Genomic DNA, 15,092 nt, shown 5'->3' with positions numbered 1-15,092 from the left:
GTGCACATCCTCTTTGACCCTCACTGACCAAGGCAGAACCAGCACCAGCCTATTTGATTTTTCAGCTCTCACTCAGGCAAAACATCACCTTGATTTGCAATTCCCTGTTCGGCTCTGAATGGAAAGATCAATTAAGACCTGTAGCTCCGTGTCTTAACCTCAGTAATCAACCAGGACATACAAAAGTTACTGCCTCTATCTTAAATCACTCTTATTAAGCAGCATCCTATTGAGAAGTTAATAAAAATAAAATAAATATGCATTTATCCTAGGAGGAAAGACATGGGGGACCATCCAACCCCAAGAAGGCAGACCATAAGAGGCCTTGAAAGTATATTTTCATCACTGTAGTATAATCCATCTCTTGGAACCTGTTTTGAACACCTGAGCAAGACTATTCCCCTCCATTTGCTCTATAGTGCCCTGTATGCCAGCAAGTCCTTCCTGTGCTGGTGGGCAAAGCTATCCTTCCTGTAGCTCTTCTGTAAAACGTGCAGAGTATGAAGTATGTCAAATAACTTGTACAAAATACCGTTACATATAAACTATTAAAATATTTTAGTCAATCTTTGCATGGGAGACTCATATAACCCTTTAAAGTATACCATTAATGTCCAAATTTGTATTCTCAACTCAAGCAAGGGAGCCTAACCCCTGTGCACGCTCCTCTGCTGAAAACCAAAGCACTATTCTTTAACTGCCCCTGCACTCCAAACTCTCAAAATGATGATATTTCAGCATGTAGATCCACACATCATCCTCCCAAAGTTGCTATTTGGTACAATGCAAATGAGGACTATGTTTCCCAAAGCTCTTTCAGCCTCGCTGTTTTGCATCTTTCACGCTAACACATAGTAAAATGCAAGAATTCTATCTGTACCGACTCATCCTCGAAGGGCACTATTACATTTCAGATTTACAAGGGTAATGAGACAAGTTGATTCCTAAGGGACTGTTGGTTTACTGTCAGGTTCTTTTATTTTAGAGATCCAGTTTCTGTTTCTGTTTTTGCCCTCAAACTACTTTTTTCTTTCCCCTTTCCACTACAAGCAGAGATTACCTACCAATGCACCTTTTGTTCACACTGGTCATGTTTTAACCTGCCATTACCTGCTTGGGGAGCACTAACAATGTAAACATTCAAGATACAGCCAATGCTTTTGAAAGGGGACACTGACACAATGCCTATCAGTAAAACACTTGAGCCCATCATTCTCCTTGCTGCAGCAGATTTCTACCTGGCCTGCCACTCCAAGCAGGCTGCGAGGCGAAACTGAGAGCCCACCAGGGAATCCAGACTTCTCTCATGGAGGTGATGACTGCTCAGCCCGGCTAAGGGCTCTATTTCATGCTTTGTAAGCAGCCTGTGTTGGCCAGCTACGTCCCCCTAAAATGTGTGGCTTGTAACAGTTCAAGATGTAGCAGCCCATTAACTGCGGAGAGGATAAACAGAACACGTAGACCATATAGTAGGATTTTCATACTTGGGAGCAACCTGGATATCTGTCCGCAGCAAAGGTTTTCCAACTACACAGAATAAGCCACGGAAGATGTTGGGCTTTTGTGCTTAGTAGTAAGGAAGGCTGATGTCAAACACAGAGGGAGCAATTCAGATCTTGCTCATGCTTGTGAGCTAGACATTGAAAACATAGAAGTCAGTGCATTTACACAGACACAAAGTGTTGCACTACCAGAACTTGTAAAGCATCCACACTGTTCATGCTGTCAGTGTATGTCCAAGTATGTACACTTGGGAGAGGAATGATAATGATGCTGAAATCTTGAATTAAATTCCAACCATTTTTAGGGTATAATTATCCAGAGTCTGTGCTCAATGTTTCTTATGGGCTTATCCCATTCAGAAAAGTAAATAAATGCAATTAATTTACACAGAAGCCAGAAGGCATTTTAGAAGTGCTGTGTAGCTCTCTCAAATTTCAGACTCCAAAAATGCAATTTTTTTGGCACTCAAATGCAATTATGTAAAGCAAGTGCAAGAAAGGCATGCAAGACTTAAAGGAATGTATCTTGATCTCCATGCTGGGACTACCGATGCAGACAGCAGCAGCAGCCCTGCTTGTACTCGTGCAGTAAGTAATGCCCTTCATGCTGATGAAGTCAGCTAACATAGCTTTAGTAGTGGCTTACTACACACAGCATGAGCATGCAACTGGCTTTCACAGGAGAGGAGAATAACTTCCATATGTCTTTTTATTTATTTGGCTACAAATGATGAGAGGCAATACTGATGATAAGTGAGCTATTGTCTCACCTTTCAAATACTTCCTGCTTTTTCAAAGTGGTTTGGCAGAATTTCATTTGCTTGCTCACTTGAGGACTTCATAAACCCGCTGGCGCGTGGACAACACAAGATTAAAAGCATGCCCCCATTCTTATACTAGCAATGCCTGTTTGCTCTGCTGAACTGAGCCAGCCTGGTGCTGCTGGAGACCAACTTTTCTCTCCTGCTACAGCATGTCCTGTCCCCCACAGAGCAGACAAACCACCCTTTCCCAAACCATTTTCACCACCTCCTTAGCAAGGTGAAGGAATGGGGCAGCTCAGCTGTGAGTCCACTTAATTGGTGGCTTGTGGGTTCCATAGTGGAGACTGTTATGGGTATCAGCCGGTGCCAGTTTGTGATGGACATGCTCTGTCCTTTAAGAAGTCTAGCACTGTGTTTTTTAGTGTTATGTTACTCAGCAACTGCAACTTGCCTAGTAGCGGAGTTATGAGAATAAGCAGTAGCTTCCACAGAGGCAGCAGTGACTGATTACCAGGAGCATGGTGGGGGGAGCACAAACAAATGCACGGTAGGTTTGGTCAGCTTTTTCACATATCTCAGCTGGCTGAGAATAGTGAAGCCCAGCAAATGGCACGTTAACAGTTTTACGTTGTATGAAAACAGTGGTGCGGCTGGTGCCAGTGGTGATCAGAACAGAACAGGAGAGGTGGCAACAAAACAAGGGGTTTGGGTGACAGCAAGCTGCCTTTCAGTTATTTTCCTGTGATCACCCTCTCCTTCACCACTCATTCCCCTCACTCTGCCATCTGCAGGGCCGTGCTGAGGAGAACACTGAAAATGTCACCCAGTAGGTTTAAGGGAGAAGTCAGCTTATTAAAATGAGGGAAGGATCTCCTCCCTCCCCAAGATCCCTCCAGTTCACAATGTTACGGTTATCCGAGTGAAAACTGCAGTGAAATCTGAGGCGTGGAGACTGTGTGCACACATCAAACCCATCATTCCTCCAATCATTCCCTTGCCCATTCATCACTTGCTCTACAGGCAGGGAGCCAGACACGGTGGCACCACCACTTTTGCTTATATAGGCTCTAAATCAGTAAAGACATATTTCTTCTTTTGACTGCTCTCAGTCTGCACTTTTGCTGGGATTTCCAGGAATACCTTTTATTGTTTAAGGCAGAGGTGTTGTTATCAGACTCAATTAAGACTCTCATTTCCTTAATAAGACAGATGTACAGCTGGGATGAGGACTTTACGGTTTCTCAGGGGTATTTTATCCTGCTAGTTCTGTACTGAGATGTTGTTTCTTCCATCTTGCTCAACAAATCTTGCTTCGACCAGTGCTAATTCTTCTAGCTCTCACTTTTGTCTATGTGGTCCTCCTTTCTTTCCATGGGGTGGTGGATGAAACACACTTTCCAGCACATGCCACGTCTGGAAAAGCACTCTGAGAACACAAGTCATTTGCTTTTGTAGATGTTACCTTGGTGCATGCATTAATTTGCAGTTCAGCAACCTCTGACCTGCAGCTGGATGCTCTCTTTGGACTCCGTTTCCCGTGAGACATGACCTCAGACATAAGTTCATCAGAAGCCAAATTTCTGTTTGTTTTTTAAATGCTGAGGAACATACATATTTTTCATGGAATCCTGGAGGTCAGAAGGTTGTTCCTAGAAGCTTGAAGTTCATCCCCTCTTTCTTTGTACTTACAGTTTATGTTGAATACGATACACAATTCTAATGGCACTCAGTCAATCACAGCCTAATCTAAATGTTTCCAACACAAACAACGATCACAGCCATAGTACTGGGCACTGGCAGTAGAGTGTATAAATCTGCACACATCTATCTGTATGCAGTATTTCTAAGTGGCTGTAGTAAGACTCTACAGTTCAAACTATGGCTTTTCTCTGAGCTTTCATACTAGGACACAACAATGGCAACCTAAAACAGGCCTGGCACAAGGAATAACATATTTACTTTAGGCTTTAGTAAAGGTGCTGACTTCAGCCCTGTCCAGCCACATTTAATGAAGTATCTCCTGAAATGTAGGGCATGTGGTGATAGGACAAGGGGGAATGGCTTTAAATGGGAAGGGGGAAGATTTAGATTAGACATTAGGAAGAAATTCTTCATGGTGAGGGTGGTGAGGCACTGGCACAGGTTGCCCAGGGAAGCTGTGGATGTTCCATCCCTGGAAGTGTTCAAGGCCAGGTTGGATGGGCCTTGAGCAGCCTGGTGTAGCGGGAGGTGTCCCTGCCCATGGCAGGGGGGTTGGTACAGGATGACCTTTAAGGTCCCTTCCAACTCAAATCATTCTATGATTCTATGTATTTCCACAATATACTATCAGGATACCAGTAGTGTGACGACTTATTTCAAACAAAAGTCTCCAGAATATATTGAGTGAATACACTGCCTTTTGTTTGTCATGCTAAAATAAACAACTATGCAACACAGAGCGGCTAGAATCCTGTTCCAACTCTATGAAATATTTCTTTCAACAAATATGCTTTCTGCTATTTAATGAGTCTGCCGCCATGGTGCCCAAGTGATGCTTTATTTACACCATATACAAACACAGAGCAAAACCAACATTGATCCAAACAACTTCTGCCATTACCAAAAGCTTGTATTATTGCTTTCTATATAAGCAGCAGACAGTATTGCCAAACAACTAAAATCTTAATAAGGCAGATGTCTAGTGTTAGGCATTGGTTCAGTATTTTTAAGTACTTTTAACATAGAATAAACTCAGTCAGGAGCAAGAAATCATGGCAGTGTTTTTCAAATTGAAATCATATTTATTGATATGCTAAGTAAGTGTGAACAAATATTGACTTCCTTTTGGAGCTTCTCTCTCAGTCCAAAGAACTTTTTAAAATGAAAAAAAACCAACAAAGTAATACATAACTCTTACATTGGAAGTCAGAATTTTATGAGGTTTCATTGACTTAATGGCTTGCGAGTAAACAGTGAAATATTTACATACTACTCTCCACAGGCTTGATTCTACAGCCCATCTGTACACAATTTCATAGGCGTGAAGGGAACAGCTTGCATAAGTAAAGGCTTTCTCTGAGCATGCATTTGTCTAAGTATCTGCTGTTTCCATAATTAAGAGTGCATCTGCACACTGATCAGGATTTTCAACTCAGAACGCCATGATTACAAATTCTCCTGCAAACTGAGCTGTCTCTTTCAGACTAAACTTCATGCTGACCACCACAAATCTTGGTGGTTGCTGTCAATGCCAAGAGTTTATCATGGATGAATTTACACTTACCTAGAATACATTTCTGTAAAATGTGTTCTGCAACACCCAGCCAAGATAGTTTTAATAGTTTTCAGAAAGTGATGCTTAAGCAAACAGAAAAGCTAAAACCTTGCCTCAGAATCTACTAAGTTAATACACGCCCGTTCGTTCTCAAATAACAAATAAAAAAATAAATCAGTGCACGACTTCTTACTCTGTGTTCTATTTTCAGCTCCATTTTTCAAACAGAAAATCTGTTTTAGTGACTAGTTATTGTCCTAAGGCTGAATTATCAGGCCTTTTAAACAATAAAAGCTTAATGGACCTCAGTCAACTTGAACTGACTGATAAACCACTGGACACCTGGTCCCAGATGTGCATGGAACTATGAACAACAGTAATGTATGTTGCAGGGGCTTGAAAGTGGATTCAATTTTATTATCAGGCTTAAAACATAGTCAGCAAGAGGCATCCTCCACCACAACTACCCTAAACCTTTGGGATGATCACTGATAGCAAGCAGATCTGTGCTAAGACAGTATCATGTGACTCTAATGCATCTATAGTGCTCATTGTATGTATGCAATATGAACAATAGTAACTATCAGCAACTGCGGGTTAAGGCACTGCTCCCCACATGACCTACAGGAATTCAGAGGTACTTTTTAATGCAGTTTATTTCAGGTGCAGTTGGAGGGGAATGCTTTGGTTTGGGCTTTGTTTCCTCTTAAGGCACAAAGAGCAACAGCAGGAAATGATCTACTTGGAACTGCGTTTGTTTCCCCTTACCTCGATTTTTCAGTGGTGGCAGGGTAGGGTGGAGGTGTTTGTTACAGTAATCTTGACCTGTGCAACATTCAATAGATCTTCTTTGGTGTGGAATAGGAGTGTCCTGCAACAAACAATTTGATAGAAAACAAAGTAATTATCTGTGTTGTAAATATACACTATCATTCTGGCACTGGAGAGAAAGATGTGCTTGTTAGCTGGACTGCAGTCTGTTACGGATCTGCAGGATGTGCAGAGTAAGGATTTCTACCAACGAGTATACCCCAGGAATAAAGATTTTATGTAGATAATAAAGAGATTAATTCATCCCTAATGTGTTTCTATTGCACCCTACTGCTGCAGAAGGGATCGATTGACTCTACTGGTGCAAGACCGGACTGTGAAAGTCAAATGTCTATCAGCTAGCCTTAAATTACAAAAATAAGTTAACATAGGTATTCAAAACAGTTTAGACAGAATAATACAGGAACTGCAGTACAGACTAATTTAGCTGCTGCTTCTGCTGTCCTGGGAAGCTGGGTAAAATACCTTGCACGGACTTTGATGGTTAGACTATTCCTGTACACACGTAACGTCATTTAGGGTTAACATTAGAAAAGGCAGTTTAGAGCCACCTTGCTCTACTCCTTTGATTTCTACAGCAAAATTTGCTCTCCATCAGGTGACCATTTGACTTGATTTTCTAGCATCAGAAATTCAAAAACAAACTACAACTGCATGTAAGACATAAAGGTTGTGCTGTGGCCCATCAAATAAGATCCTAACTAACTTTAGCTACTGTGGCCACGTGAAGTATCAGACTGCATTTCTCTAAATTTAAACTTCCTCTGAGCAGGAGAGTTAATAGTGACAGCAGTGACAAAAGCAAAATTTTAAGTTATTGTTAGAACCATTCAGGGATATAAATTCACTCCCTCAGCAATAGATGTGGAATAAGAATCTATCAAATGAACAGAAGTGAAAAACATGGACATAGTAATGTCTGTTGACTGCACTTCAGTTGAAAACTATTAAATGACCAAGCGCCATTCAGGCAGCAAAGTCTTTCTTACCCGACACTGGAAGTCTGAGCCCTCTAATCCAAGGCATCCCTTGGTGACCAAATGCCCACCAGACTCATCTTCTTCTATAATGGTGAAGCAGTAGCCATCAGTGCTGAGGATTGGAAAGGATAAATCAGCAAAAGGCTTTGAAGGGACAAAGGTGCTGCTAAATATAGTTTTAAACTTTGTTCCTTGCAAGGCCAATCTGCCATTAACAGAGAGACGTACTACGGCAAGCTGAAAGACTTGGGCACCTGAAGCAACCTCTCGCTATGCAATCCAACAGCTGAGAGCAATGCAGACTGGCTCTTGCGTACACAAAGGAGGCTCTGCCTCACAGCTGACACACTTACCTTTCCAGCACTTCACAGCAGTAAACCCCACTAATAAGCATCTAAATTCTCTGCCTGTCGTCATTAGTATGTTAAGATTTTTGAAGACCTAGGTAAATGCAAACTTTAATGCTACCACAGGTCTGCCTTGCACATGGGAGCAAGGCACAGGTATCTGCACCACAGTTGAGATCTGAAGAAACAAACACCTTCGAGATAATGAGCATAAAATATTATTAAGAGTGATTTGTGATTCCTGTTTCAACCATACTACAAACTGCAGTACACTTGTGTATGAGCCCTTGAGTTATCATCAACACCCTTCAACTGTTTACTTGGGTTATAAGCCTAAAGTGATCCATAATGCTTCCGTTTACAAGAACATGCACCAGGGAGGACAAGTATACTAACAGATGGCTAGATAGTGCTGGTGATAAATGTCCTTCCTTGATGAAGGTCAAATGCCTGAATGCTATAGAAAGAGGAGAAAGAGGGCACAAAAAGGGTTGCTGCATTTTACTAAGACTGCTGCACATTAATTTCTCACCACTCTGAGGGAGATACGTAATGCGTGTGAGAAACAAAAATTGACTGATTTGCAGGAAGAGCATCCAAAAATAAAGAAAAAACTCCTTAATATAAGACATTTAAGTCACATAAAAACAAATTAGTCTGTTATTTCCCCAGGAAAATAACACTGGTTATTAGGTCCAATGAGTATTTTTCAGAAGAGAAGAAACAAACCCAGTTAAAACAAGGAAATAAAAAGAAAAAAGGATTAGAAAACTGAAACATAGCAAAATTTCAGATGATTTACTCCTCACTTGAATGAAAGGAGAGTCTTAACAGAGCAGCAACAGTAAAGGCAATGAAGATATAGGAAACGAGAAGCACGGTTACACATAGAAGAGATAAACACAATTTATAAGTATTAGCTACACGACAGAGAGATGCTGGATAGGATCATGTCAAACATTTGCTGTATGTTTTTATATTAGTAGTGCAGGATCTAGCCACAGTAAACTCATTACTTCAAATAATAATCTATCACCAGTTATTGAGTTCTAGATTTGAAAAGTAACCAGTTGCATGTTACAAATTACTTTCTCCAAGAAGCGAATGATGACTTCTACCCTTCTTTGACATTGTGCACATGGGTAAGGCAAAGGAGACTGCAACCCTTCTGGGCAACAACGACCTTGATTTCATTGCTTAAGCTTAAAAGATAACAATAGATTGCCAAGAAGAGAGACTGTAAGGAATCCATTAGAGTACAATATTATGTTAGATTAGATTTTATTTGTTTGCATGGTGCCTTGGATTCAAAATAATGAGTAAGTTTAACCCAGGGAACAGAGGGACAGAACAATAAATCACAATCAAGTGAAACACAAAAACGGACTCCAAAGCTAAGAGTCCCCAGCAAGAAAACCCAAAATGCTTAGTTGACCAATGGGAAACAGGAAAAGGAAAAGGCAAATTGTTTGCAAAAGGGAAAAAAGAAGTAGTAAAGTCAGTGGGCTTATTTCTGGTTTTTCTGACTTGCCATGAGACTCTGATCCTTAACTCATTTTTGAAAATTAAATTCAGGTTCCTCAAGTACTTTAGTGCCTCTGAAAGTTTTACTCCAAATTTAAAGACAAATAAAATTAGAAAAGTTATAAAGCTCCAACAATAAAGATAAATCATGTTCTTTACAGTTACAGAATGAAGGAAAAGTATGACACAACTAAAAATACCAATGCTGATCAGAATAAACACTTGTTTCTTCCTCTAAGAAAAAAATTTCATGCAATATAAGAACTTATCTTACTGATTTTTCTTCAGATGTTTGTGTGAAAGACAGAAGTACCTTCTCTGAAGAGAAAGAAACATCCCTTATCCGGTTCCATCCCAGTCCTAGCTTACTGGGGAAGTTTCACTTGACTGGAGGTTAGCAAATGTTAGACCCATTCACAAGAAAGGTCAGAGGGAGGATCCAGAGAACTACAGGCCTGTCAGTCTGACCTCGGTGCCAGGGAAGGTCATGGAGCAGGTCATCTTGAGGGTTATCACAGCAGACACAAGACAATCGGGTGTTCTGGCCCAGAAAACATGGGTTTATGAAAGGCAGGTCCTGCAAAACTAACCTGATCTCCTACTATGACAAGGTGACCCGCTTAATGGACAAGGGAAAGGCTGTGGATGTAGTGTATCTGGACTTAGTAAAGCCTTTGACACCATTTCTCACAGAATTCTGCTTGATACACTGGCTGCCATTAGCCTGGACAGGCGCACCCTTTGCTGTGTAAAAAAAATGGCTGGATGGCTGGACCAAGAGAGTTGTGGTAAATGACTCTAGTTGGAGGCCAGTCAAAAGTGGTGTTCCCCAGAGCTCAGTGCTGGGTCCAGTTCTGTTCAATATCTTTATCAATGACCTGGATGAGGGGATTGAGTGCACTCTTAGCGAGTTTGCAGATGACAGTAAACTGGGAGGAAGTGTCGATCTGCTTGAAGGCAGGGAGATCTGAACAGTCTGGATCGCTGGGCTGAGACCAGCGGGATAAGGTTTAACAGGACTCCACACTTGGGACACAACAACCCTGTGCAGTGCTACAGGCTTGGGGAAAAGTGGCTGATATGCTGCCTGGAGGAGAAGGACCTGGGGGTGTTGGTTGACAGCCGACTGAACATGAGCCAGCAATACGCTCAGGTAGCCAAGAAGGCCAATCGCACCTCGGCTTGTATCAGAAACAGTGTGGCCAACAGGACCAGGGAAGTGATTGTGCCCCTATACTCAGCATTAGTGAGGCCATACCTTGAATACTGTGTTCAGTTTTGAGCCTCTCCCTACAAGAAAGACACTGAGGTGCTGGAGCGCATTCTGAAAAGGGCAATGAAGCCGGTGAAGGGACTGAATAAACGGAGAATTTTATGAGGAGCACCTGAGGGAACTGGGGTTGTTTAGCCTGCTCCAGGAGGAGGAGGCTAAGGGAAGACCTTACCACTGCCTACAACTACCTGAAAGGATATTGTAGTGAGATGGGTGTTCGTCTCTTGTCACAAGTGACAGGTGACAGGACAAGAGGAAGTGGCTTCAATTTGTACCAGGGGAGGCTCATATTAGACACCACGAAAAAATTCTTCACCGACAGGGTTATCAGGCACTGGAATAGGCTGCCCAGTGAGGTGGTTGAGTCACCATCCCTGGAGGTATTTAAAAGACAGGTAGATGAAGTGCTCAGGGATATGGTTTAATAGTGGACAAGTATGGTTGGACTCAACGACTTCAAAGGTCTTTTCCAACCAAGCTATTCTGTGATTCTATGATCCTGGTTCACAGGATGTCAGATGGATCACTCACTGCAAGTAAAGGCCACAGCATACTGCTGCTGTTTTATTGGTCACCCTACCTTGTCCCTGCCCACAGTAGAAATGAAACTGTTCTTACTATTATAACAAGTCAGACACAAGCCAGGTAAATCTGCATCATCTCTAATTTTATGTTTATTTTGGTGACTGCACATGCTGATACATGCAAAGCAATATGAAAAAAATATTCTCTAGCAAAAATTTGTAGTATATAATTATTTTTTTCTTAGACTGTTGTTGATGAATACATCTGCATACACATTCACTAGCTTTCACTGAACCATCACCTTATCAGAGTATGGTGCAGGACAGTGATTAAATACATTTTGGATGTAATCACTAATAAGCACAGATTTGATATCTCATATATTTGCCGAGAGTGAATTTTTATAGTCAAGTCAAATGCCAGGAAAATAGAGAGGTTAATTGAGGAAATACTGACAGACTCTGATGTAGATGGTACTGCTACAATTACAGATTACCAGGAAGAGCGAGCTGATCTTAACCGGGACCTCTACTGGATGTCAGAAGAGAGGAATGAAGGCCAACAGCTTTACAGCTGTTCACACAGATGTCCTTGCTGGCCAACAGCCATTTCTCACAAAAGATGTGATACCTCAGCTACCAAAACTTGACTGCTGAAGATTTCCTGTCCTGCTCTCTATGTATGTGATACAACCAGGGATGGCAATATATAACTTGGAAAAGTAACATCTTTCCCTCGCTCTGTGCCTATGATAAAAGATGGGTAAATAACTTGATGAAAAGATTCATCTTTTAAATTTTACTTCCAGCTGAGTCTATATGAGTATTATTATTCTTGCCCATCCCTCCTATTTATACTCCTGGTTTTGATATCAGAACGAGCATCTTTTCATTACCATCCAAAGCAATATGACAGGTTTCTGCACTGTATTTAAAAATGATCAAAAACTGTAAGATTTTATTATGTACAGAAACTAGGAAGTTCATATTCTTCTGTGAAGACTGGCTGAAATAATCTAATTTGAAAATTGGCTGACTCCCAATTTGCCTCTAATACACACACTTTGTCACATCCTTCACTAAAGCAGGATGCTGAAGGCCACAGTTAGCAAAACAGTTTTTGGACACTATCCATAAAAGAAAGAGCCATTGTAAATGTGTTCAACACAGATTAATTTTGCAGAAAAGATAATATAGTTAGTGGCTGTGCAGCAGGGAGTAACATGAAATCAAGTGAGATGAACAACGTAATACAGTTGTTGAGCCAGATATACTCTTAAATGTTCATGCAGCTAGTCCAAACACAAGGAGAGATACACAGGTATAACAAAGCAAAGAGGGTGGCAAACAGTGGGCCAAAGCTTTAAGTCAACTAGACTCCAAGATGGTGATGCTAGCCCTACCACAATCTGCTGTGCACGTCTTTCACCTCTCTGGGGGCTCAACCATGACCTTATAATGCTACATACAGGAAGGAGAGTTCTCAACGCATTCTAGCAGGGTATCATTTCATGTATATGATATACAAGTCTATCAATCAATATTATGTCTAAAGTACCTGCCCATACTATTTTCCAAGGACTGAGACATCACCCAGCCCATCAAATGTATAATGTATTGTTCCACTAAATGACAAATCAGATCAAACAGATTCATATTCTCCCTGTCACATGGGGTTACAACATAGAAAATAAGCCATTATACCAATCTGTGAGGGAGAGCCCTAAAAACCATGTGGGCTTCATGCTTGGTATATGAGATTTGACAGGTCTGTAGACCTGACAGCACAACTTGGAGTATGGAAATAGCACTAAGCATGAGTACCTCTGCATTTTCACCAAGGCTTTCTAGCACCTTTCACTTATGTGCAAAATTCATCTCAGTAGATGTGAGAACTAACAAAAGGTAAGTAGTCAAAATAAAGCTATTCATCTTCCTCTTCTACTTTTCCCTTTTTCTTTTATTCCTTTCTTTTGTGTTCAAACTTTAAACACAAACCAAATCTTCTCTTTTACTTGAACTTCAGATTACACTACAGTTGAATTTGTATAATATAGCTCCTTCTTTAATGCCAGGACAGATTTAACAGAGATATTTGCTGGTTTGGATTTTTTTTTTCAGTGTAAGTACATTCAATATGCAAGGGAAGTTTTAGGTATTCCAGCACTTTCTGCACAGTAACACCACAGTACACCCACACCTGAGAGTAATGCAATAGGTCTCAATACAGTAAAATTAGACTCGCCTTACTATTTAATATGTTTTATATTAAATACCGAATGGGCAAGTCCCAAACAAAACGAAGAACAACGAATTTCTGGGGCACAGTTGAAAAAATGCTTGTGTGTGAACTTTGTGTTTCTGCTTGCAAGAATTTGTCTCAACCTTTTGGGTTTTTTTGTTTTAATCATCCAACAGGACTTAACTGCCTCGAGTACAGCCCTGTAGAAAGGATTACATTAAAAAATAAAAATAAATACTAAAAAAAAATTGATAAGCTAACTTGTAAGATCTCATCATAGCTCCGTTACTAGAAAATGTTCAACTTTACCCTAAAAATTGAAGTTGCTTAAAAGAAAAGTTTCCTGAATTCAGTGCTTTGGCTCACTGTTGAAGCCTTTTTCCTTCTACATACCAAACTGCAAAGAAAATTCAATCCTATCATGTGGAGAACAGGAGAATGAAAATAACATGACTCAAGTGAATTATCACCTCTAGTAACACTGAAAAAGCAATTTAATTATTTTATTGCTTTAAGTAACCAAAGCTACCTCAAGACACAGTTGGGCAGAAACACAATCAAGACCAGTAGGCAACACATAAGAAATTAAACTCTATCAGTCCAATCTTTAAAACTGTCAGCATTTATTTGTGAATGGAAAATAGAGTACAACAAGACACCTAATCAGTCTGTGCCTTTAAGACTGCAATCCCATTACAGCCAAAGCCAATTAAACCTAGCATAACTTTTTAAAATATGCAATTAATTATTAGACACAAATGTACTCACTTTGTACACACAAAACTTGAAATGGAACAGTAAAACAAGGTCCTAGTTGTTTTTGAAGTAGCTTTGAGCTTCTTTACTGAAAGTCTTTTATGAATCGCACAGATGCTAAGAAAGAAGAATAAAGTGTCAAAACACCCTTTACAAGCAGAGGATTGCAAACCTTCTGCAAAGATCTTATTTGTTAGGTTCCTGAATGCACTAATGAGCTGGGAACCCCCACACATACACACCCCCCTGCTCCATTTAAGCTCAGGTCTGAGCACAAGCCCCCTCCCTGAGCAATGGTACAGGACTGCCTGTCTCCAGCCCTGTCTCCAGCCCCATCTCCTACCTGGATTCAGATCACTACCAGCCACAGGAAGGGCCATTGAGGGAGCTGTCTCTGCAGTATCATTGGAAAAATGAGGTCCTGGCAAGTGAGGAGGTGGCTGGCCCTAGCATAACCCTCAGCTCCTGGCTTGTCCCCCTTTCACTGCTCCCTGACACTAACGTTCTCTTGATCAGATGACCCTGTAATGGGTCTTTCAAAACTTGTGCTCGTGGATTGCCCCATTTTTATAGCACACTCTAACTACAGCTACTGCTTTTCTGTTGATATAGAAAGCAATCTGCCGTTTATGCAGTGTTATCTTTAGCTCCCTAAAGTATTACTGGACTTAAGCTGCGGAAGTATAAAGAAGGGAAAATTCTGTATAGGAACACAGCAGTCTGTTAGAGGATTTAATACAGATGTGGTTAAAGAACATTGAATTTTAAATTGCTAAAAATGCAATTATGGAGAGGATTTTAAATGGCCACCAGATGTCCTCATTTTTATATTAACTTTCAGAATACTGGTACTCCATGCAGGATCAATAATAAATACCTGTGTAGGAGACCAAAATCTTTAGGTGTGATGGTAGACAGCTTTTTTTATGAGAAAATCTTAATGGTGATTGCAATAGAACTAGCTATTTTATCCTCAGAGTTTTAATTTAAACACAGTTGGAAATGCTTTCTCATTGAGCTTCCAGAGCCCCCCTTGCTCCTGGAGGGCTCATAAAAGGCTTTCCTGCTTTTGTGAGATCTTTGGTAGGGACAG

At 40.8% G+C, this 15,092-nt stretch overlaps 1 protein-coding gene across 4 annotated transcripts in view; it reads right to left on the bottom strand.

The window, feature by feature from the left end:
• Positions 1-15,092, bottom strand: part of BMPR1B (bone morphogenetic protein receptor type 1B) — a 158,243-nt gene that overhangs the window by 18,784 nt on the left and 124,367 nt on the right. For 3 of the 4 annotated variants that reach the window (XM_054066081.1, XM_054066080.1, XM_054066078.1), the window contains exons 3-5: positions 14,012-14,116; positions 7,343-7,445; positions 6,291-6,393 (exon numbers count right to left, since the gene is read on the bottom strand). In XM_054066081.1, coding sequence (XP_053922056.1) covers positions 6,291-6,393; positions 7,343-7,445; positions 14,012-14,116 — 311 coding nt within the window. The remainder of the gene's footprint in view (positions 1-6,290; positions 6,394-7,342; positions 7,446-14,011; positions 14,117-15,092) is intronic. The other variant, XM_009562756.2, reaches the window with a different exon arrangement.

Source organism: Cuculus canorus, chromosome 4, assembly GCF_017976375.1.
Source record: "Cuculus canorus isolate bCucCan1 chromosome 4, bCucCan1.pri, whole genome shotgun sequence".
In the NCBI taxonomy this organism is placed as follows: Eukaryota; Metazoa; Chordata; class Aves; order Cuculiformes; family Cuculidae; genus Cuculus; species Cuculus canorus.
The sequence above is the reverse complement of the archived record's forward strand: the minus strand, read 5'-3'. Positions and strand labels throughout refer to the sequence as shown.